Below are 23,405 nucleotides of genomic sequence, written 5' to 3' on the forward strand. Positions count from 1 at the left end.
ACAATTCCATGGGAGAGCTTAGAATTCTGTGATGTTTCTTTGGTGCTGGTACTGTCTGCCCTCTTTTTCTTGCCTATTCTATATATAACAAAACATGCACCATCTGTCTAATTTACGATATGTCATGTTCCAAAATCTACTTTTTTTTGTAGATGTGACCGTGAAAAATAAAATCAAACCACTGTATAACCTAAAAATAACCTCCACGAAATTAATAAATTACATCTAAGACTTTGAGAAAGTATATAGATAAAATGTCAAATAGATGCAAATATTAACATTAAAATACTTTCAGACAACTGTTTTAAGTTTTGAAATTGCTTTGAGTTTACCAAGAGTATTAACTATGGTTAAGGCTGCGAGTCAGTCACAGAGGTCGCGGATTCAGTGACTTTCTCGTCCGAACAGCTTGGATGTCCCCGGGTCAGCCACACTGGCCACTGCCAGGACAGTCTTGGGCCGCCACCGCCCCCCAGCACCTGCGGTGGTCCGTGGGCCACCGCTCCCTGCCCTGGATCACTAGCTTAGGGTTGCCAATTTTGGTTGGACGTATTCCTGGAGACTCCAGGCCAATCCTGGCGGGTTGGCAACTGTATACCAGCAGCGGTCCTGGGCCACCTCCTGCCCTGGAGCTCCCTCCAGAGCACCCCTGGTGCCCCTGGGGTCTCCCCTCCAGAGCACACAAGATTTAGTCAGGGGTATATAGTACAAGTCATGGAGAGGTCATGGGCCATGAATTTTTGTTTATTGCGTGTGACCTGTCCATGACTTCTGCTAAAAATACCTGTGAGTAAAACGTAGCCTTAACTATAGTTTTGTCAAATAAAATTATTGTAGGCATATAGCCCCCCAATTGTCCCCCACCCAGCTCCCTTCCCCAAACCCCCTGATTCCTCCCCACTCGGTTTAGGGTTACTATATTTCAAGTTCCCAGATAGAGAACACTGCCAGGGGCATTTGGGGGGTACTGGATGGGTATTTGGGGAGGTGCTGCAGGGATGTGTGAGTACTGGGAGGGAGTATTTGGGGGGGTGCTGGCAGGGATATTTGAGGGGGTACTGTTAGGGGTACCTGCAGCCTCGCGCTCGAAGTGTGGCGCAGTGTTGCTCCCTGTCACTGTCAGAGCAGCTGGCACAGGGCCGTGATGCCGCACCAGTCTATCCGTCAGTGCCTCGCTGTGGGCCGCTCCCCCCTCCCCAGGGTGGGGAGCCAGGGCCTGGCCCTGTCACCCCTCCTAGCTGGGCTCTGAGGCCCCATGGCAGGGCAGACGGCCCAGCCGAGAGGCGCTTCACAGCTCTGCTTTCCTGGTGGGCCAGGCGGCCCAGCTCGGACCCTCCTCCTCTGATCGCCTGCCACCTCCCTACCCACCCCTCCCGGAGAGGCTCCTGCTGCCTCACTCGCTGAGCCCGGATGCCAGCACTTGCTCATTCGTCCACATGGCCACTCGTCCCACCTCTGCACTGCTGCTGGGTGGCAGAGGACAGAGCTGGTGGGGCTGTGCTTGCACCATTCAGGGACACACTGTGCACTGCAATCCAGCCACTCCCTGCTAGGGGGCCCTGTGCTGGAGAGCAGGCACAGCTCCAGCCCCGGCTCGGCTTCAGCTCGTTTGATCTTTGCAGTCCACTCAGAACTGTTGGCAGTCCCGATTTGGCCAGCATTCGCCTATTGACTATCCCGATCTAGCATATCTATTGTTCTGTAAATGCTAGTGTGATTCCAACACGCTATTGGTAAACTGTGAGGTGTGAATTGGTGTCCCACCCCAGGGTGGAAGACAGCAGTCAGAGGTACACCGTGACAGTACGAAGCTTCACTTTTGATTTATTTCTCATGTACATTCTTTTTGTTTACTTTATTCCACAGTTTGTTTGTAACACATTTCTGGCAGCATTGTAATAGCTTTATTTAACACAATTCACTGTGGATTTCTCATGCAGTTTATTTTTTGTGTTTAAAGCTGATACGTATCAATTATAAAATATAAATAGATGCTGAAAACTTTATTTTTTGTGGTTCTAAATAGGTGCTGTAAAGTTGGTGGTAGCTGTTTCAATATTTCTACTGACATTTTATGTCATATCTCAAGTATTTGAAATAAAAATGGATACAAACTTAGGAAGCCTGTTTGGTAAGTGATGTCTTCTAACTGTTCTCCCCGCACAAATCTGATTGACCTTGAATATAGCTTGAGTAAGTACCACACGCTCTTTCCATGGTGAGCCTGGCATGGTCACGCTCTAGAAGAATGCATGTTTTTAAGAATATACTTTTATGTTCTGCACTAAAAGGTAAAATATTAATATTTACAAATTTTAATGTGAATATTTTAGCTTAAAAAGTTCACATTCAAAATATACACAAGATTTTATCCATGCACAGATCATGTTTAATAGTATTTGTGATTTTAGTCAAATGTTCTTTAGACTGTAAGTATAACAAGAGTGCACAGTGTGATTGTAGTCATTGTGTTGGTCCCAGGATGTTTGAGAGACAAGGTGGGCTAGGTAATATCTTTTATTCGACCAACTTCTGAGTAAGTGCTAAGTACTTATGTTAAACCATAAGGTAAGTAGGGGTAGTCTATTATTTTTTGTCAAGTTCCAAATTTCGTGGTCAAGGTCCAGACTCCAGAAAAAATAATTAAAAAAAAAAAAAAAAAAGTAACAATAGTAAGAAAATAAAAAGATTTCAGGGTCTGTTCAAATGCATCTGATGGTCCGAATTTGGCCTGTGATTTGCCTATTCACTACCCCTGTGCTACCCCACCTCATCTCTCTGGTATAACAAGTGGGCATCCAAGATAAACTGTAGAGGTGCTGCATAGACATTTCAGAATTTACTTATTTTCATTCTTTGTCCTTAGTATTAACATAAAGTGCACATACTGGATGTAGTATACCAACACACATACAGTGATCAAATTGTGTCAAATGTGCATGTTGTTTTTCTGATCTCCGTATAGATTCAATTTTAAGGCCAGAAGGGTCTATGTTGATCATCTAGTCCAGTATTTCCCAAACTTGGGACACCGCTTGTGTGGGGAAACCCCCTGGCGGGCCGGGCTGGTTTGTTTACCTACTGCGTCCGCAGGTCCGGCCGATCGCGGCTCCCACTGGCTGCGGTTCGCTGCTCCAGGCCAATGGGAGCTGCTGGAAGCGGCAGCCCGCATATCCCTCGGCCCACGCCGCTTCCAGCAGCTCCCATTGGCCTGGAGCAGCGAACCGCAGCCAGTGGGAGCCACGATCGGCCGGACCTGCGGATGCGGCAGGTAAACAAACCGGCCCGGCCCGCCAGGGGCTTTCCCTGCACAAGCGGTGTTCCCAGTTTGGGAAACACAGATCTAGTCTGATCTGCACATCGCAGGCCACAGAACTCACCCACCCACTATTGCAATAGACCCGTAACCTCTGGCTGAGTTACTGAACTCCTCAAATCATGCTTTAAAGACTTCAAGTACATAGAGAATCCACCATTGACCTAACTTTTGGGTAGCTTAAAAACCAGGCTCCAAATTTTGAAAAGTGCCTTCTGATTATGGGAGCCCAGCTTTAGACACCTACATTCTGAATTTTTTTCAGAGGGATTGAGCATCTACAACTCCAGGGACCTCTGGGAGCTCAACATCTCTATTACCAGATCCTCTGTATCTAAAATTGGCCAACCAAAACTTGAAGCACAGAATGTTAGACTGCATTTCAAAATTTGGCCCCTTAATTTGTGTGTCTTACTGTAAATGTGCTTTATATATTGAATATGGTGGGAGGTATTAAATGGAGTATCATAAACAATCAAGCTTATTTTTATAGATCTGCAAAAGATTAAATTAATGGGATTATAAACATTTTACTACCAATGAAATATCATTGTAACTAAAGCTTTTTAAAAACTTTCTTCTGTGTTTTAGCTAGGTCAGCATTGGAGACAGCTGCACGCCGTAAGTATTTCATATGCCACAGTTACTACAGTGTGTATTTTACTTTTGTCTGTGTATACAATATTGCTGTGACGCTTAAATACTGACTCTCACTTTGATGTAGAAATTGCCACTGCACATAAAAATGCAATGAGAATAGCTTCAGAAGTAGAAGATTGTTTCACATCTTACCAGAGAATTGCATTTGTTAGATCAGCATATGTCAGAATAGATATTTTAATGGTTTGTGATATTGTACCTAATTAATTTTACTGTTACATGTACAGTATTTAAGACACAGTTCCAGGTGTGTATTGATCAGTATTATCTTTGTGCTCTTTTGGTTAAGTACAAGAGAGTGGGAATTAAATTTTTACTTATTCCAGGATAGAGACAGATTACACTAACTGGCATTATTTATTTATTAATTGAAGTAAAAATAAGTTTCTTATGACGGATATATGATACGGCTCTTGAGTATTAATACATTTTGAAGAGGGTTCCCAATAGCCCTTAAAAAGATGATCACACTGTTCCCTGAAAATCTTCTCTCCCAGCTTTTAAGTAGAGCCCTGCACGGATACAAACTTATATCCGCAGATGTGGATATAAATTGATATCCGCGGAACTGCGGGACTCTCCCGGGAACCACAGCTGCAAAAGGAACAGAATGTGGGGCTGCTGCTCCCAGAAGCCAGTGGTCCACGTTGGCAGCTCCTCTGGTGCAGCTCTACCACCCCCAGCCCTGTCCTCCGGCATGGCTATACAGACCCCAGACAGGAGACGCAGTCATGCAAACAGCTGTGTGGAAGGGACAGGGGCAAGGCTTCGAGTGGTGTTGCCGGCCCCGGGTTGCTGGCTCCTGGGAGCGGCAGCCCCACGTTCTGCTCCTTTCGCAGCTGCGGTTTCCTGGAGAGCCCTGCAGTTCTGCAGATACCAATTTATATCCGCATAGGGATCTACTTTTAAGCACTTGATTCAAGATGTCTTTGTTACATTATTTAAGCAAGGGAAAAGTTGTATTTGTTCATGTGTCACAGGACTGGAATCTGGTAGATGTAAGTTCTGTTTCAGAATTTTGCAGCAGATTCAGATGTGACTTCAGGCAAGTCATTTAGGGAATGATCCAAAGCCCACAGGAGTTAATGGAGAGATTCCTGTTGACTTTAGTGTGTTTTGGATCAGGTCCATAATTTTTCTATATCCGTTTCTCCATTTATAAAAAGGAGATACACACCTACTTCACAAGTGAGATTAAATGCATGTTTGTGAAGTGCTTTCACCCAGAATTGAGTATACAGACTGAGTTATGCACTGTTGTCACCATGTTGGCCTCAGAATATTAGAGAAACAAGGTTGTTGAGGTAATATCCTTTATTGGACCAACTTCTATTGGTGAGAGAGACAAGCTTTTGAGCTTACAAACTGCTCTTCTTCAGTTCTAACTCTGTGTAAGCTCAAACTTGTCTGTCTCGCCAACAGAAGTTGGTCCAATAAAGGACGTTACCTCACCCACCTTGTGTCTCTATATAGTCTGAGATAATTTGTGACCTGCTTCCACCTTTTCCTTAATTTGACTAATATTTGTTGATTTACTGTCATATCTAAATCATATTTATTTTCTTTCTAAAGCTACAAAACCACCCAGATATAAATGTGGGATTTCAAAAGCTTGTCCTGAAAAGCACTTTGCCTTCAAAATGGCAAGTGGAGCAGCCAACGTAGTTGGACCAAAAATTTGTGTGGAAGATAATGTGTAAGTATTTGCTTATCTGTCAGATTATCTGTACGTATCTTTTAAAAATCTAGTTTGGATAATTGCTCAGTCAGAATCTCTTGAATTCAGACTATAATGTATTGATTGTTTTGCTGAAGTAAATAGAACATCTTGTGGTTTACTCTTAGTTTAATATGCAAACAAATATCTGAACTGGTACAAACACACTTTTTTAATGTACTTTTGACACTCACTAGCTGTATGTCGGATTGTACTGTGAAATTGTTATGGTTTGCAAAATACTTTTTTAAACTCCATCAGGCCAATGACAGATAAAATATATTTTTAGCCTTTCTTTAAAAGAGCCCTGCCAGGGTAAAAAGACAGATATTTTAATAATAAAAAGGTAATTCAATTTTGTTGATATCTTAGGTTATTAAACCTAAACATTTTAAAAATCTAATTCACTTTTCACAGTAAATTCACTTAGTCTAATATTATTAATCAAATTAATGAGTTTCACTTTTGTTTCAGTTTCTAGTAACTTTCACTTTTTATATCCACTAGTATCTTGCTGCAAAGGTTGGGCTGCATGCACTGCAGGGGAATGTTTGAAAAAATGTATTCTTTGAGGTTATTAAATTGAATAAAAACATAATAGTAGTTATTTAATGCAGCCCTTTTAAAAATACAAAATCTGTTTTATGCCTGGGCTATTTGTGTTCCTTAAATATTAAGCTAATTGGATTACTTCATCAGTGTGCTAATTTTGTTCCAGACCGTCTCACCTCTTACATCATGATTACCCTTGATTTTACCCCATAGAGTACATGTGACTTTATAGATTACAGTTTACCAGCTCAGTTTCTGAATAAGTTGCATTGCAAAAGGATTTTTAGTATTGCTACAACTACTAAGAACTTTGTTTACTCTAGTCACAATCAGCATTCGGGTGACGGTTGGCTTTAAATTAGTACAGTTTAGTTGTAGGTTTCTCCCAGTGCACGCTGTTCTGGGGCTGCATAATTCCAATATGTCTTATGTCAGACTATGCAGAGTTGTTCCAAAATAACTGGCAGTTTTTCAGTGAACATTCTAACACAATTTATTATACTGCAGATGACAATTTAACTACAAGGTAATTTCAAGTAGAGGACTAGATTCTCATTAGAGTGTACTGTGTTTAAAGAGACTTTGTAAGATTAGAGGCATTTGAGCCAAAGGATTGTCTTTGTCTTCAAGACTGTACCCTGTCATGATCACTTAACTCTAGTAACACTGATCCACTGAGGCTGGAATATACTAAGCTAACATGCTGAAGCATAGACAGATGTTAATATGCTTAACTATGGACAGACGTTCCTTCCTCCTTTCCTTGCACAGCCAGTACTATACCCACCACTGACTCAGCAAGTTGGTTAGACTGCCTAAGATCCAGTTTGGCTAGATTTTTTCACTGCCCTGCCGACCTGGACTTTAAACAAACTGTCAAACTTGATTAAGTGGCTGGCCAGCCACATTCATTATAGTTCAGTGATATAATTTTCCTTAGAACTTACTCAGCATACAGGTACTTATGAAATAACAGTTCCAGAACATGAAACTAAATATGGTTAGTATAGCTGGATTCTTTAGGAGTTGCCCCCCCTCTTTTCTAGCTAGGCAGCAGCCATAATACTTTGCCTCTTTCAAATGAGACACAACCCTCTTGAAATCTTTCACTGAGAAGAAGTGTTAACTTCAGTTTCTTGACCAAACTTTAACTTAGATAGATAGTTATATTCAGTCAGCCTGAAAGTCTCCTTTAAAATTCCTCGTGCAGTTGAGGAAATTATTCTTTAATTCCTTCCTAAAACCCTGTTATCTAATGCCGGTGAGTGAATACTGCGTTCTGCCTCAGAGGTGTCCTAATTTCCTGCGGTGGTGAGTGGTCCCAATATTGTTTTATACAGAGTCATATAAAAAGTAGTTTGTAAAGTGCTTGGGATCCATCAAGATGAGAATTGAGATGGTTTGAGTTGTCTTTATTATGTATTTTCAAGCTTAACACAAAGTTATGTTATGTTTGTAAAGAGGGAGTGTAGCCTCATAGCACTGAACTGGGAAGGGCTACTGGGTTGTGTTTCCAATCTTGTCAGTGACTCAATTTGTGACCTTGAGCAATTAATCTAATCCCTCTGTCCCTCGGTCCCTCAGTCTACCAGTCTGGATGTAATAAAACTTACCAACTTCTCAAGGTGTTTATGAAGCAAAATATTTGCAAAGATTTTTGGAAAACCAGAGATGAAATGCTATATATGTGCATCATATTAGTCGTCTGATTTTTTTTTTTAATCTCAAATAGTTAAATAAGGAGTAGTATGTGTGTTGTTTTGTTTGCCAAAGCTTCTGCTGAAATAATTGTCAGATTCTCCTCTAGAGCAGGTGATAAAAAGCAAGAGGCACTTCTTAGTAACAAATAATGTAATAGTTATGTTTGTATGATGTGCTATTATCCTGCATCATCTGAATAGGATCTTCTGCATCAATTTACTGTACACTTTTGTCAAAAAGTATTATCTCTGCTAACTTCCTATGAAGATGCCTTTTAATATCTCTTGGTTTTATATACACAATTAAGAATCTACACTTATATATTTATAGAGGTCTTTATTTTTGAATGCAGTGCCTTTGACTTATATTTTAAAAGCCCACATAGTATGTTGTCTTGAAGTTTGGATTAGTATTCTAAAACCAAAAAACTACTGCCCTCTTTTGAGAAATTCAGTATTATATTTGTACATGCTTATGACTGCTGCTGCCACCTGGAGGGTGAGGAGAAAGATCTAGCCACTTTGCAAGAATTCATTTTAGATAATGCAGCTGTTTTATGGTTGCTTGAGATTGCCCTTCATTATCTGTGCTCGGGTGATTATTCAGATCTGTTTGTACAGTAACTCATCGCTTAACATTGTAGTTATGTTCCTGAAAAATGCTACACCTCTACCCCAATATAACTCTGTCCTTGGGAGCCAAAAAATCTTACTGCGTTATAGGTGAAACCGCGTTATATCAAACTTGCTTTGATTGGCCGGAATGCGAAGCCCTGCCCCCCCCCCCCCCCCCCCCCGGAGCGCTGCTTTACCGCGTTATATCAGAATTCATGTTATATCGGGTCACGTTATATTGGGGTAGAGGTGTATTTTAAATGAAACGATGTTAAGTGAATCCAGTTTCCCCATAAGAATGAATGTAAATGTGGGGGCAGGGGGGGGGGTTAGATTAGGTTCTAGGGAAAATTTTTTCGCCAGACAAGAGACCGTGTGTGTGTGTGTGTGTGTGTGTGTGTGCACATATACACAGTATAAGTTTTAAACAAACAATTTAATACTGTACACAGCAATGATGATTGTGAAGCTTGGTTGAGGAGATGGAGTCAGAGGGTGGAAGAGGGGATATTTCCCAGGGAATGCTTTACTGCTAAATAATGAACTAGCACTCTGCTGAGCCCTCAAGGTTTAACATGTTGTTAATGTAGCCTCACACACTCCAAGGCAGAGACACACACACTGTGTGTGTGTGTGTGTGTGTGTGTGACGCACATTACCCCTTTCAGTACGCTGATCCCATTCTAAGTACACTGCCTTTTTAAGTAGATCAGCAAGTTGAGACAGCAGCTGCTGCCAGAAAGCTTCCTCCGTCCTGAGCCCTGTCCTGTTCCTCCTCCTCCTCCCCCCCCTTTGCTCTGTGGAGATAGGGTTCAGGAGCTGGGGAAAGGGACACCCTGATATTAGCACCCCTCTTTCTCCCGCGGAGGGCCCCCCCCCCATCCCCTCTGCACAGCAAGCAGGAGGCTCCCAGGAGCAGCTCCAAGGCAGAGGGGAGGAGCAGCACAGGGCAGTGCGGGGAGGAACAGCTGAACTACCCGGCAGTTGATAGCCTGCTAGGCAGCTGCTGCACAGGGGGCTGCCGATCCACCCTGGTTCCAAGCTCCAACAGGCTGCTCTTCCTGCAAGCAGTGGACAAAGCAGGCGTCTGCCAAACAACGTTATAAGGGAGCATTGCGCAACTTTAAACTAACATGTTCTCTAATTGATCAGCGACCTAACAAGGAAACAAGTTAACCGGAATGACGTTAAGTGAGTAGTTACTGTACAGCAAACATCCAACAGCCAGCTAATAAAGCAAGTCAAATTGAATAGCACTGTTACAAAGGTAAATGAACATTAAACATAAATGAATGCATTTGCTTTATGCTGAGTTCCAAAATCTGTTGACATTTCAGAGTAAATTTCATTAGGAAATTTTCTTTTGAATGATTGGCGATTTTGGGGGGGAAATACAATTTTCCTGTAGAGCTGGTACAGTTCAAGATCCATGAAAGTATGAGATGATATGGTTCCAAAACCTTGCATCTCATAATAACAGTACTAGATTGGTCTGAATGATTACTGCAGAATACTGGGCATCTCTTTTTACGTTTGATCCCTGAAGGCAATTTTGTTCTAGTAAAAAACAATTGTTTGTGTATGTTATACTGAAGTAGAATGTTTGTTTGTAAAATTCCCTAAATAATGAATCCTCCTTTGTTGAAATTAGTCACTTGTTTTTAATCTGATCAGAGAACAGATTAGGTAATTACTGAAGGAAAGCAGAGACTATTTCTGAGTTACTGCAATTTTAGCTGTATTCTGGCAAGTGCTAGATACTTCAAGCAACTGCAACAAGAGGTATTGAATACTAATATGGGTGAACTTGAGTGCCTCATATTAAATCAGGATATTGATATCACAGAAACTTGGTGGAATGAGGATAATCAATGGAATATGATCCTACCAGGGTACAAAATATATTGGAAGGACAGAATAGTGAGTGCTGGTGGGGGAGTGGCACTTTATGTGGGTAAAAAAAGCGTAGAGTCAAATGAAGTAGAAATATTAAATGAATCAAAACTGTACCATAGATTCTCTATGGATAGTAATTCCATGCTTGAATAATATATATAGCAGTAGGGATAAACTACTGACCACCTGACGATGATGGTGATAGTGACTGTGAAAGGGAGGGAGATTAGAGAGGCTATAAAAATAAACTCAATAATGGGGATTTCAGCTATCCCCATATTGACTAGCTACATGTCACCTCAGGACAGCATGCATAGATCGTTTCTTGACACCTTAAATGACTGTTTCTTGGAGCAGCTGGTCTTGGAACCTCCAAGAGGAGAGGAAATTCTTGATTTAGTCCTAAGTGGAGCACAGGATCTGGTCCAAGAAGTGAATATAGCTGAACCGCTTGGTAAAAGTGACCATACCGTAATACACTTTAACATCGGGGAAGGGGGAGATACCAAAGCAGCCTACCAAGGTAGCATTTACTTTCAGAAAGGGGAAGTACACAAAAATGAGGAAGTTAGTTAAACAGAAATTAAAAGGTACAGTACCAAAAGTGAATTTCCTGCAAGCTGCATGGAAAGTTTTTAAAGACACCATAATAGAGGTTCAATTTAAATGTATACCCCCAAATAAAAAAAAAAAATAGCAAGAGGACCAAAAAAGTGCCAGGGGGCAATGAGGATAACCTTGGCCTGATCCACTTTCAGCTGTGGATGGTCACAGGATGACCTGTGAAATGATCGGTATCAGAGGGTAAGCATACAGGAGAGTCGACTGCCAGCTGATGTGAAAGGCAGTCAGGGAGCCCAGATTGAGGACTGCTCGAGAGCAGAACAGACCAAATTTCCTGTTGTCCCTCGTAGTGAACAGGATGCCCCAAGCCACGAAAATGATTTGCAGAACACTGGGCTTCAGGGACCGCTCGTGACATAGGGAAAAATTCCTGCTGAGATGGTCCACGAGATGATTCTGGACTCAGGGCAAGTGATTAGCTATTGAGAGAGACTCTTCGATGCAGAATTGCCATAGCCTGATTGCCTCTTGGCAAAACTCTCTGAAGTGTGCTCCCTCTTGCATCTTCATGTAATACATTGCAGTGGTGTTGTTGGTAAGTATGTGAACCACTGAACACTTGATGAGGTCTAGGGAAGCGTGACAGGAATTGTATATGGCCTGAACCTTCAGCAGCTTTGGTATGCAGTGAAGCTTTCTGCTCGGACCATAGACTTTGAACCTGTAACAACCCCAGATGCTCTCCCCAACTTATCAGGGACGCATCAGTGACAACAGTCATGATTGGGAAAGGCCAGATGAAGGAAAACCTTGACATACGTTCCCCTGAATCATCCACCAGGAGTCAAGATCAATGAAAGGAGGTGTGGACCAACCTATCCAAGGTGTGGAGGGTTGGATGGTAAACTGTCCCGGGCAATATTGGAAAGGTTGAAGGCACAACCTTGAAAATTAAACCAACTGCATGCATGTTGACATATGGCCCAAGAGCCTCAGACACATCCAAACTGTCATGGAAGGTTGAGACCTCAGACTGAGACAAAGGCAACAAACTGTCTGGAAACAGTTGGCAAAAACGCGCTCAAACTTGTAGAGTCTATTAGGGCCCCCAATGAACTTGATTTTGTGAGTGAAGACCAACGTTAACTTTCCAATGCTTAGAGTGAGAGCCAGATGGTTGAGTAAGCGCAACATAATGCATACATAAGAACGGATGACTTCTTTGACCCTGCGTCTTGGTAGCCAGTCATCCACGTATGGGAAGACCTGGATTACCTTCTTCGTGCGTTACACTGTCACTATGACCATACATTTGGTAATAACCTGGGGGCAGAAGACAGACCAAGAGGCAGGACCATGTACTGTAAATGACAATTCGCCATGACAAACCAGAGAAATCTTCTGTGGCTAAGGAAAATTGCCACGCGGAAATAAGTGTCTTGAAGGTCCAGAACAGCAAACCAATCATTCTGAGAGAACACAGGGAAGATAGATGACCATTCGAAACCTCGTGTGTCTGATATATTAAGGTTGCAGAGTTGAGAATAGGTTTTATCCCTCCTTTGGATTTGGGAACCAGAAAATACTGGTAGTAAAAATCTTGATCCTGTTATTCCGCAGGAACCTCTTCCACTGCTCCCAAAGCCAGAAGAGACTGGACCTGCTCGAGGAGTAGTGTATCATAAAAGGGGTCCCTAAAAACAGAGGGTGGGAAGGAGGTGTGGAGAGGAACTGGATAACATAGCCCAGTCTGACAGTGCTTAGGACCCAACTGTTGGTAATAATTGAGTCCCAAACACTGAGAAAATGAGTGAGGCTGTCCCCGACTGGGGAGGACTGGTAGAAGTCATGACTGGACTACTGTTCCGGACCAATGAGTCAAAATGGGCACGTAGCTGGTGGGGGAGGGTGTGTGGACTGGCCTAATCCTGGACCTGGATGCTTCCGCGTCTGGGATCTGAGCCCCTTTCTGGGGTAGTCCTGCTTTCTCGTGGGAGGGAAAGTCTGCCCAAAGAGGTGTTGCAGATAGTACAGTTGCTGCTGCTGTTGTCTGCTATAATAGCACCTCTGATTTGCTGGTGCAGCCCCTGCACAAAGAATATAGAGTAGCCCTAGAATCCTTGAAGGAGTGCAGAGTTTCATCCATTTTGTCTAAAAGAAGCAGGCCATCATTGAAGGGCAAGACCTCTATGTCCTGCTGCATGTCTGGAGCAATTCCAGAACTCTGCAGTCAGGATGACCTTCTCATGGTTACCATCAAGGCCATTACATTGGCCAAAGTGTCTGCACCATCTAGCGTGGACTGTAGCACCGTCTTGGCCACCAAGTAGCCTTCTGTGATAAATGCCCAAAACATCCCTGGAGGTTTCAGGCAGCTGGTCTGCAAATTTAGACATGGCTGACTAATTTACAAAATCATATTTGGACAGCAATGCCTCCTAGTTGGCAATCTGCATTTGCAGGTACTGGGTAGATAAATCTATATCTCCTCTTAAGTCCATCCTTTTCGAGTCCTTGTGCTTAGGAGTAGACTTAAACCTGCCTTGCTGAGCCCCTGTTGTTAACTGTGGTTACAACCAGGGAATTAGTGGCTGGGTGGGAGTAAAACCCTCAAATCCCTGCACCACTAAAAAGTAGTGTTTCTCCAATTGCTTTGCAGTAGGTGGCACTGAAGCCAGCATGCTCGAAACACCCTTTGCATGCTCCTGAAGCATGTCTTTGATGGGGAGAGCCACCCTTCCTGGGCCAGATGGCTGCAGAATATCCAGTAACTTGTGGGTATTTTCCTGCAGGAACTCTGCCTGAATACCCAGGAAAGCACCCACATACTGCAAAAGGTCTGGTAGGCCTTGAAGTCCTCAAGTACTGGAGGGGAGGAAGAGCTGGGCATTGCTGAATCATCCAGGGATGAGGAGGAGGCAGTTAACTCTGCAAGGGCTGGAGCCTACTCCTGAAGTGGTGGACCTGGATTGAACAACTCCAATTAACCTTTGCCTGACAGAACCTCCAGTAGTTGAGCTTGCAATGGGTTGATGGCCCCCGCCACCAACTTGCCTAATTATCTCACCTTGGAGTGAGGTGAAACCTGTGTGACTGAGGAATGTTCCACTGATTCCATGGAGACCACGGGGCATAGGGGTAGGGCACTAGTGGCGAGGAGACATCAGGCCATGAGCCCCTCTCTCTACAGCGAGATGATTGCCGATCCTGGTACACATGTTGCTCCATATACAGCCTCCAATTGGGTGAGGGAGATCAGGAGGAGGATCTTGACCTGGACACCGAGGAGTCTCGGGATTATAGGAATAAGGATAGAGCCAACCCTGAGGGTGCAGTTTGATTAATCTGTCGCCCAAAACAAAGGAGGGACCAGTGCTGCAGGTGGAAATGGTACTGCTGGCACCAAGTGCACCTTTGTTGTTTCCAGTGCCGAAGATGATGTCGATTCTCAAGTCAGCGGAGGTGGAGGGCAGAGAGTGTTGCCATGGCAGCATGCCAAAGAGCTTCCAGTGCTGAGGAGGTCCCTTGTGCCGAGCCCAGTGCTGGCATTGCTTCTACAGTCCGCACCACGGGGAATGTCGGGATGCAGTGCCCACAGACCCAAGGGTTCAACAGCCTATCCAGACAGCAGGGCTGTAAAGGTCGTAGCCTGGCCTAAATTCTGGACCAAGGGAGAGCTCAGGACAGAAAGGCAGAGGAGGTCCATTGCTGCCTGATATGCTGCCAGTGTGAAAACAGTAGGTGCCATCACAACCTTTGTCAATACTGGATTCAACGGATGCCCCAGGGCCAGAGCTGGAGTCGATGGTATGGGGTCTCTCATCTCCCTACCTGGGAGCAGGGAGCGATTGGAAGGGCCTGCTTCATGCTGCGTGCCAGCAGTAATGCTGTGCCAATCTATACTCTTTCTGGAGGAGAAGGAAGATTCTCCATGAGGCATGCAGTGGTCTCGATTGGTATTATGAAACCTTTTCCTTGGTGTACTAGACAGAGAGTGACTTCTCTGCCTCTTCGGAGAGGTGCCAGCTCCAAAGTGCGAAACATCAGCCCTCTCTGAACCTGAGGGTGACCTCCGATCCCACACAGACCTCAGTGCCAATGCAGGCCACATGGCCTGTTTGAGAAGCTGCTGCAGTAAGTGAATATCCCTTGCCATCTTATTGTGTTTTGTAAACTATTTGCAAATAAACACGACTCCTTGACACAGGCTTCACCTAAGCAAAGCAACACCTAGGGTAGTTGGGAATTGTTCCCTCACGCAACAGACAATGTTTGAATCCTGGTGAGAGTATCATCAGGGAAAAACTAACTAAGCATAACTAACTCTCACACTAGAGTACTAACTAACTACAATATATACAACTAGAATAAGTCACTAAAAGAGAGAGATTAATTGTGAGGTTAAAAACCACACACGAGCTCTGATTTTGGTCACAGGCTGTAAGAAGGAACTGAGGGGAGTCATGATGGTGCCACCTCATCTAGCCAGGGGAGGGGCTATGGCCACGAGGTGCAATCACCATCCTTCTGCGGTTACTGGTAGGCAAGATTCTCTGGCTCTGGTGTGCTGGGCACATGCATGTGGAATATATGGCTCCATCTACTTGAAGAAGAATTGAACTTGGGATTCCGGTGTATTTCCCTTACAGTACAGAGTGCTGTAACTTCAGTCTTTGTGGTTTTATGGACAAACTGATCACTCAAACATTGCATTCTCTTGATGGTACCTATTTGTGAAGAAATCTATAGCCAAATTAAAGGGAAATTCTTCTAACTTTTTTGTGTTGAATGGAAAATTAAACATTCAAAAAACTTTGACTACACAGAGAATTTAGTATGACTCAAGGAATGTCCTTAGAACTTTACTGCCCTTTCATTCACATTTGTACAGGTATTTTCATTTGTCATATGTTTCAATTGCATTTAATGGAAAAATATGGAAGCCCTCCAGTGGCCAAAATACCTCTGGTATCCCCTGCGAGTTAACCAGAGCCTAACTTTGTAGCCTAGCAGAAAATTGCTTGCCTTATATTTTAAAGGTTATTGAGTTTAAATCCCGTTGTGGGTTGTATTTTTACTCAAAATTCTTGGCAGACTATATAACTCAGGGAACTAGTAGAGGAATATGGAACCTTTCATCTCTAATTACTGGTTCAGATACAGTCACAGTGACAAAGTTACTATCGACTGATAGCTGTTCCATGCCCATTCTGAAATAAGCTGGTGTTTACCAAAACTGGCGCTAAGTAATGCAGTCTCAGCAGAGGTGGATTACATCATAGATTGAAGGACTTTTTTAATAGGTGGTATTTTGACAACCGTGTGGGGGAACAATAGTGGGCCATTGTGTTGAAGCTCATGTTGCTGCTGTTGTGTCTGCATGGATACTGCCCTTCAGAAGCAAATTCTCCAATGGGGTTTGTGGAATTGGACTGAAAATAACTGACCAGAGAAGTAAACTGATTAAAATTGAAAGCATATCACACAAACATGCTCCTTAAGAAGTGAGCACAAACTGAGGTCCCAATTCAGGAGAGCACTCGATTCAGGCTAGCATGTAACCACATCCTAAAGTCTCACTGTGAAGTCAATGGGACTTGAGCAGATGCCTAAATTTAGACATGCTTAAGTGCTTTCTGGCATCAGAGCTGAAGAGTAGCTGTGGCATCTTATTTGTGCAGCCTTCTCGAACCCCACCTCATGGTCCTCTCATTTGTTTTCACCCTCATTTGTGTTTCTTTGTAACTTGTTAGCTGTTTATTACAGGGACCTTATCTGTCTGTTCTTTGAACTGCCCAACATATCTTTGGGTGCAGTGAAATAACTTTTTATCATAGATTGCTGCCATTGTATAGGTGTGTAACTGCACTCTGAGTACTGAAACTTTTTACACATCTCATTTATTTTTATTATTATTTTGCTTTTTTAACCTTTTTTGCATTTCTTTCATGTGACCAATGAAAACAGGACTAGTTGCTTTCACTTTCTCATATCCTAATTAATTGGAATTGGAAACATTTCTATTGGTTGTTTATAAAAAAGCATAACATTTGGGCCAAATTTGATTTGACCGTATCCCTTCAGAAAATAATTAATAATGTTGCGAATGGATCTTTAAAACTACTGTTAATTTAATCATCCAAAATTTGGTGTATTTAATAACATGATCTAAAGTACTGTGTGTTTTTCATGAAATTTTGAATACATGCATACCTTGTTATGAACTATCATCAGTGTATTTTGCTTGAATGTTACTGTAGCCCTTTTAAGTTTTAATTTCTGCATATCTTTCTATAGTATTACTGGAAGAATATAGAGTCCTTATATTGGTCAAATTTAAGTGTTTAAATCTTTATCTGAACAGAGACTGTATCCTAGTTACTAGGACCTAGTACATAAGTGCCTGCCTTTTACTTCAAATTTATTGAGATGAAATCTTATTAAAACTTGCATAAACATTTTGTATCCTTAGGGTCAATTCTTACCACTTTTTAAAACAAATAAACTTGCCAAAAATGTACTTAATGTTTGTTTAAAGTATCAAGAAATAAAATTAACAGTCCAGCCGTATAAACATGGTTAATCTATTAAAAACAGCCATAATAGAAGAAGTCAGCTGACTAAGTTAAACAGGGAACAATTAAGGATGACTCCGTTCCCTAGCCTCAATTCAGAGCTTCCATAAAAGCATAATCATAGATTCCGAGGCCAGAAAGGACCATTGTGATTATCTAGTCTGAATTCTTGTAAAACATAGGTCATAAAACTTCCCCAGAATAATTCCCAGAGCATATCTTTTCGAAAAACATCCAATCTTGATTTAAAAATGGTCAGTGATAGAGAATCCACCAAGATCCTTGGTAAATTGTTACAATTATTAATTACTCACTGTTAAAAATGTATGCCTTATTTCCAATCTGAATTTGTCTAGCTTCAGCTTTCAGCCGTTTGATTGTTACACCTTTCTCCGCTAGATTGAAGTGTCCATTATTAAATATTTGTTTCCCCATGTGGGTACTTAGAGACTGTAATCAAGTCACCCCTTCACGTTTCTTTGTTAAGCTAAGTAGATTAAGCCCTTTAAGTCTATCACCATAATGCATAATTCTTTAATCATTCTTATGACTCTTCTCTGAACCCTCTCCTATTTATCAACATCCTTATTGAATTGTGGGCACTAGAACTGGACACAGTATTCCAGCAGCAGTCGCACCATTGCCAAATGCAAAAGTAAAATAGCCTCTCCATTCTTGTTCAAATTCCCCTGTTTATGCATCTGAAGATCTCATTAGCTCTTTTGGCCACAGTGTCACACTTGGGAGTTTGTGTTTAGCTGATTATCTACCACCACCTCCAAATTTTTCAGGGTCACTGCTTCCCAGGATAGAGTCCCCCATCCTGTAAGTATGGCCTACATTCTTTGTTCCCAGATGTATACATTTACATCTAGCCATGTTAAAACACATATTGTTTGCTTGCTTCCAGTTTACCAAGTGATCTAGATCACTCTGAATCTTGTCATTTTTTTACCACTCCCCTAATTTTTGATCATCTGCAGACTTTATCAGCGATGACTTTTTCTTCCAGGTCATTGATACAAATGTTAAATAGTATAGGGCCAAGAACCAGTCCTTACAGGACCCCATGGGAAACAGATTTCAAAATGTAACTGTAAATGGGGAATCATCACCACGTGGATCTATCAGCCACTTTTGAATCAATTTAATGTGTCTTATCTTAATTTTATATTTTAGTTTTTTAATCAAAGTGTTGTGTGGTACCAAGTCAAAAGTTTAAGTATATTCTATCCACACCACTATCTTTATCAACCAAAATTGTAATCTCATCAAACAAAAATATCAAGTTAGTTTGACAAGATCTGTTTTCCATAAACCCGTATTGATTTGCATTAATTACATTACCTTCCTTTACTTCATCATTAATGGAGTCCCATATCAGCCCGAGGTCATTATCTTGCCTGGGGTCAATGTCAGGCTGACAGGCCTATAATTACCTGGGTCATCCCATTTAACCCTTTTAAAAATTGGCACAACATTAGCTTTCTTCCAGCCTTCTGGAACTTTCCCAGTGCTCCAAGACTAGTTGAAAGGAAACGTTAATGTCCAGCAAGCTCCTCAACCAGCTTTTCTAAAATTCTTCTATGCAAGTTATCTGGACCTCTCATTTTAAAAAGTATGACTAATGTAGCTTCTGTTTAACAACCTGAAGAGACATGAGTGGAATGGAAAGTGTGTTATCACAATATAATGAGACTACATCATCTGTTGTTGTTTTTTTCCCCCTCCAAATACAGAATTTAAACTTCTGCCTCTTCTGTGGTGTTGATCATTCTACCATTTCCATCTACTAATGGACTAACACCGTTATCAGGATTCTTTTTGTTTGATATATTTTTTAAAACTCCTTATTATCCTTAACTCTGATCATAAGTTTCTTGTGTCCCTTTGATTTCCCTTACCAATTTTCTACAGTTCCTAACTTCTGATTTATATTCATTACCACCAACTTTTAAGTCTTGCCTTTTTAAAAATATGAAATGCTTGTATTAGAAGTTTGTCATAATTCAGATGTAAACTTTTTTTATTTTGTTTCAGTTTAATGAGTGGTGTAAAGAATAATGTTGGCAGAGGAATAAATATAGCTTTGATAAATGGTAAGTCCTATTTTAAATGTGCAAAGTATTTTCATTCAAAGACCATTTTTCAAATCGTCCTTAAGACATTTAGAGAAGGTGGGACAAAGACAGCCAGGAGGCAAAGAGAGAGAGAGAGAGAGAAGAAAAAGTGAGAGTGGGGAGTCCTAGGAAGCAAATCCTTAGATTTATATTGAAAGTAATCTTGCAAAAATCTCTTAATTATAATTACTTTTTGATAGTTTAGAAATGCAGTGTGGAAAGCTTCAAATTGTAGTTCAATTCTCTAAAAATTTTACTCTAAAATGGGTTCACAGGCTCCATGTTCATTTTATCTCAATGATTATCAGCTAATATATATTCTGTTTACATGTAAAATGGAAAAAGTGCCATGCTTCCAAAGTCAAATGGTGCTCTTTATTTGTTAATGTGCCACCACCAGTAGTAAAGATTCTGTGAGCCAAATGCTTCTTACACTTGTTTTCAGTGGAGCTTCGTTAAAAGTTCCATTGATAATGCCAGAATAGAATCGGTCATTCTTTCATAGCTAAGTTTCATGCCATGATTCCACAGCCACAGAGCTTCCCACCAAATGTTACTTGTTACAGGATTATGTTCTAGAATTTAAGCTTTCATTAAAAAACAGAAAAATTCTGCAAATATGATTGTGAAGGGGGGAAAAGCTTGAAAAATGTATATGTTGTGATTGACACTCGCACACACGGTTTCAGTAGTAAAGATGACCATTTAAGTGTCAAAGTCAACTTTGACAGCTATTTCACTGATGATGATTTTAGCAGAAATATCCAGCTAATGTGCTTATGCCTCAATCTTAAACTGTCTCCATCTGACCAGTTAGGTAGGGAGCAGCTGAAATGCCCTGCTATCTTCTACAATGCAGTTATGATGTAGATTTTTATATTTTCAGTGCATATCAAAAACTGACTGTGGAACAGCATAAAATAAACTCAGATCAAAATGAATATAAGGCTACTCTACTGGTTGTAGTATTCATTTTCGTATCTAATTCATTAAAATCCTCAATGTTTTTAATTTAAATGAAGCTGCCATGGAATTTCTAGTCAACTCCAAAAATTGCCCTGTTTTCCACACACTTATTGCTACTAGGGATAAAAAGTAGTAAAAGCTTAAAAAAAAAAAAAAAATCTATTAAATAGATACAGGAAGCAGGTCTGAGTATGAATGTGCCATTTTTTTACTGTTCTTTAAAATTGAAAAAACCACTCATCTTTCTACTGCTGCATGAGTAGCTCTGTCACTAAGATGGCAGTGCTCTTCTTTGTCTTGTGCATAGTAGTACAGTAACAGGCAGTCAAGGTGCTGTTTTCATGGAAGAGAACATGCCAGCTGAAAATTAGTATGGTATTTTTTTGCAGGCTCTCAAATCTATAAGGTCACCTGTGATTGGTTGTTATGAAATGTTGAATATATTCTTAAAAGAACTTTGGATAGAAACACACAATGTAAGCTTTTTTTTCTAGGCAAAACAGGAGAGGCATTGGACACCAAGTTCTTCGACATGTGGGGAGGAGGTAAGTGTTCGTGAATTGTTTCTTGTAGAAAAATAACTTTGAATGGCAAAAATATATCGCTTCTGATTACATTTTAAATGTTTGAATTGAGCAGTTATGTAGTCATTTCATATACACTACTAGAGTCATGAGGAGAGGACAGGTAAATAGAAGCACAAATATCTTCTGTTATCTATACACATGCACATAAAGGCATTTGCCCTCCTGACTAATGATCCCCCTAATGGCAGTTCTGACAGCATACTCAAGAAGCCATCGTGAGCCAAAATAGCATGTAAACTGTACTAGTAAGAGTTATTGTAGTGCTAATAAATCGGTTTCCTAAATGACTAACACACAGCTCTTGTGTTATATAATTTTGGCTTCTTTTTTTTCCCCACTGGACTAATTTGGTATTGAGTACTTTCCCAATTTGGGCTACCATAGCTTCAGTTTATTGCCACCATTTTGAATTTAAATGGAAACAAACATCAGTTTCACCTATTCTGTGTAATAAAATACCTGCAGCTATAAAATTAAGGTATAGTTTCTCTGATGCTTTAGTCATCTTTTCCCCACTTAATTTCCATGTATAAACTATGTATAAGGGATATCTTAATGTTGAATTAGTACTGCAGAAGGAATAGTGTCTTGTCTAGATTTGGTATGGTAATTGTATTATGCGGTAATTTTGTGTATTCTATCTCTGTTCAGATGTGGCACCATTTATTGACTTCCTAAAGTCCATTCAAGATGGAACTGTAGTGTTAATGGGAACCTATGATGATGGTGCAACCAAGTATGTATTGACCAAATATAGTAAATTTTGCATATCCTGCATTTTTAAATACTTAACATATATGTATGTGTACTGAAAAAAACCTAAACTGTTCCTAAAACATGTTTGAAGAAATTTTGCTTCTGGGAAAATAGCATTGACACTATCCTTTATGGGAAAGTTTCTTAATTTTTATGATCTTGTAACCTGAAGTGTGAATACTCCAGGCTGTGCAGTAATAAAGCATACAGTAGAACCTCAAAGTTACAAACATCTTGGAAATGGAGGTGGTTCGTAATTCTGAAATGTTCATAACTCTGAACAAAACTTTACGGTTGTTCTTTCAAAAGTTTACAATGGAACATTGACTTCATAGAGGTTTGAACCATGGCTGTGCAGAAGAAAAATGCTGCTTTCCTTTATTTTTTTAGTAGTTTACATTTAACACAGTACTGTGCTGTATTTTGTGTGTGTGTGTGTGTGTCTCTCTCTCTCTCTCTAGTGCTGCCTGATTGCATACTTCTGATTCCAAATGAGGTATGTGGTTGACTGGTCCGTTCATAACTCTAGTGTTCGTAACTCTGAGGTTCTACTGAATTTAGTATGCTACATATAGAACAGGAGTACTTGTGGCACCTTAGAGACTAACGAATTTATTTGAGCATAAGCTTTCGTGGGCCATAGCCCACTTCTTCGGATGCATAGAATGGAACATATATTGAGGAGATATATATACACATACAGAAAGCATGAAAAGGTGGGAGTTGTCTTACCAACTCTGAGAGGCCAACTGGTGACAACTCCCACCTTTTCATGCTTTCTGTATGTGTATATATATCTCCTCAATATATGTTCCATTCTATGCATCCGAAGAAGTGGGCTGTAGCCCACGAAAGCTTATGCTCAAATAAATTTGTTAGCCTCTAAGGTGCCACAAGTACTCCTGTTCATTTTGCGGATACAGACTAACACGGCGGCTACTCCGAAACCTATGCTACATATGTAGCAGTTATGATTATAAAGCCTTTTAGGTTAAAAGGAGCAATGAATTGGGTATCAAAGGGCTTTTTGCGGTGAAAGTGTCCCATGCACGACTTTGACATCTAAATAACTACATATGTAATGTAACGGGGTAGCCGTGTTAGTCTATATTCACAAAAACAACAAGGAGTCCGGTGGCACATTAAAGACTAACAGATTTATTTGGGCATAAGCTTTCGTGGGTAAAAAAACCTAACTTCTTCAAATGCAGATATGTAATGTCTGTTTGTTTTGCCATTACCATATCAATAGATTGTGCAAGTTCATTTTTTGTTGTTGTTATAAAGTTAATATGAAATCAAAGAACTCGTTAAGTCCATGGTCTGTGCATACATTACAGGTGCAGTTGGTTCAGTTTTCCATACATGAATATACATAAAG

At 41.0% G+C, this 23,405-nt stretch overlaps 1 protein-coding gene across 2 annotated transcripts in view; it reads left to right on the forward strand.

Annotated features, from left to right (window-relative positions):
• Window positions 1–23,405, forward strand: part of FAM3C (FAM3 metabolism regulating signaling molecule C) — a 54,182-nt gene that overhangs the window by 25,260 nt on the left and 5,517 nt on the right. For both annotated transcript variants that reach the window (XM_054023349.1, XM_054023338.1), the window contains 6 exons: window positions 2,027–2,131; window positions 3,908–3,937; window positions 5,549–5,672; window positions 19,636–19,694; window positions 21,176–21,226; window positions 21,920–22,004. In XM_054023349.1, the coding sequence (XP_053879324.1) occupies window positions 2,027–2,131; window positions 3,908–3,937; window positions 5,549–5,672; window positions 19,636–19,694; window positions 21,176–21,226; window positions 21,920–22,004 (454 nt within the window). The remainder of the gene's footprint in view (window positions 1–2,026; window positions 2,132–3,907; window positions 3,938–5,548; window positions 5,673–19,635; window positions 19,695–21,175; window positions 21,227–21,919; window positions 22,005–23,405) is intronic.

This window comes from Malaclemys terrapin, chromosome 1 (genome assembly GCF_027887155.1).
Source record: "Malaclemys terrapin pileata isolate rMalTer1 chromosome 1, rMalTer1.hap1, whole genome shotgun sequence".
In the NCBI taxonomy this organism is placed as follows: domain Eukaryota; kingdom Metazoa; phylum Chordata; order Testudines; family Emydidae; genus Malaclemys; species Malaclemys terrapin.